Genomic DNA, 1,363 nt, shown 5'->3' with positions numbered 1-1,363 from the left:
AAGAATGCGGAAGTGTTGTATAATACATCACTTCCGCATTCTTGTGTCACTCTCCAGCTTCAGAAGGCTGGAAAGAAGCTGATGGAGCAGATCTCTGCTTCATCAGCTTCTTTTGGGGGTCCTAGGTGACATTAGGGGTCTTGGAGACCCCTGATGTCTCCATAAAGAGGACCTGTCACATATTTTGCTATCACATAGGGGAGTTTAATTAGTGATAGCAATAAAGTACAGTGGGGAAAAAAAAGGAAAAAAAAAGTTCCCCACCCAAATTTAAAGTTACACATAAAAAAGAATAAAAAAACAAAAAAGTTTTTTAAAGTCCCCATCCATACATACACACATGCAAACACGGATCGGGGGCACAAATACGTACAAAAAAGACGATTGCGCCCATTACGCTGCACATGTTACATATCGCCACGAACGTCGGAGTGAGAGCAATAAGTCTAGGGCCATCAATCACTGATAACACTAAACTGATGAGCGGTAAAAGCTTTTAAAGTGTCGCCTATGGCCAATTTTGGGTATGGTAGTTTTCTGCGATTTCGCGGGTGCGCGCAATTTTAAAGCTTGACATGTTTGGTGTCTATTTACCCGACGTGACCCGATCTTTTATAATTTACCAAAAAACTGGGTAATAATAATTGTTTCCTGACAATGTAAAAAAAAAAAATTCTGTAATTTTTCCTAATTATAATAAAAAATAAAAACCCCAGTGGTGTTTAAATACCACCAAAAGAAAGCTCTATCTGTCCCCAAACAATGGTATAAAATTCATTTCAGTACAGCGTTGCATGACGGAATAAACGTCAGTCAAAGTACCGCAGCGCTGAATACTGAAAAATGGCCTAGCCAGGAAGGGGGTCTAAACACCTGGTCTTGAAGTGGTTAAAGAATGCCCATTCTACTGCTCCATTGTGTTACAAACCTGTAGAATTATAGATTGCCAATTCTGAACTTCCACCTTCTGGATTTAATCCCAACAAGGTAGTAAGATATTCTGCAAGCTCTTCTTCGGTCATATGCTCACCTGTGTGCAACATGAAAATAGATGAAAATTAAAAAACGCCATTACTTACAAGGGAACTGAACTCATCTGTTCTTTCAATATATTCAGGGACATCGGGCAACATTACCCTTTTACCTCTGGTTTTTTTTCTTCAAATAAAGAATCATGCAGCTAATCTATTACAGAGTAAAATAGTAATAAGCCTATAGCCTCAATAGCATATAGAAGACAGATAGGCAGTAACCAATAAGTAGTTAAATAATAGATAGAGGGGTACGCTCCAAAGCACAGAAGAAACTATGGGTCTTCCACCTGTTTATAAAAACAGCAACATATAAGTTTATAAGTTACTCG

The 1,363-nt window shown here is 38.4% G+C and overlaps 1 protein-coding gene across 1 annotated transcript in view; it reads right to left on the bottom strand.

The window, feature by feature from the left end:
• The window catches only part of WDR66 (WD repeat domain 66), a 51,944-nt gene that overhangs the window by 4,438 nt on the left and 46,143 nt on the right, over nt 1–1,363 (bottom strand). Inside the window, exon 23 of the mRNA XM_018556776.1 lies at nt 929–1,030. Within this exon, the coding sequence (XP_018412278.1) occupies nt 929–1,030 (102 nt within the window). The remainder of the gene's footprint in view (nt 1–928; nt 1,031–1,363) is intronic.

Source organism: Nanorana parkeri, unplaced genomic scaffold (genome assembly GCF_000935625.1).
Source record: "Nanorana parkeri isolate BGI_ZX_2015 unplaced genomic scaffold, ASM93562v1 scaffold13, whole genome shotgun sequence".
NCBI classification, from domain to species: domain Eukaryota; kingdom Metazoa; phylum Chordata; class Amphibia; order Anura; family Dicroglossidae; genus Nanorana; species Nanorana parkeri.
The sequence above is the reverse complement of the archived record's forward strand: the minus strand, read 5'-3'. Positions and strand labels throughout refer to the sequence as shown.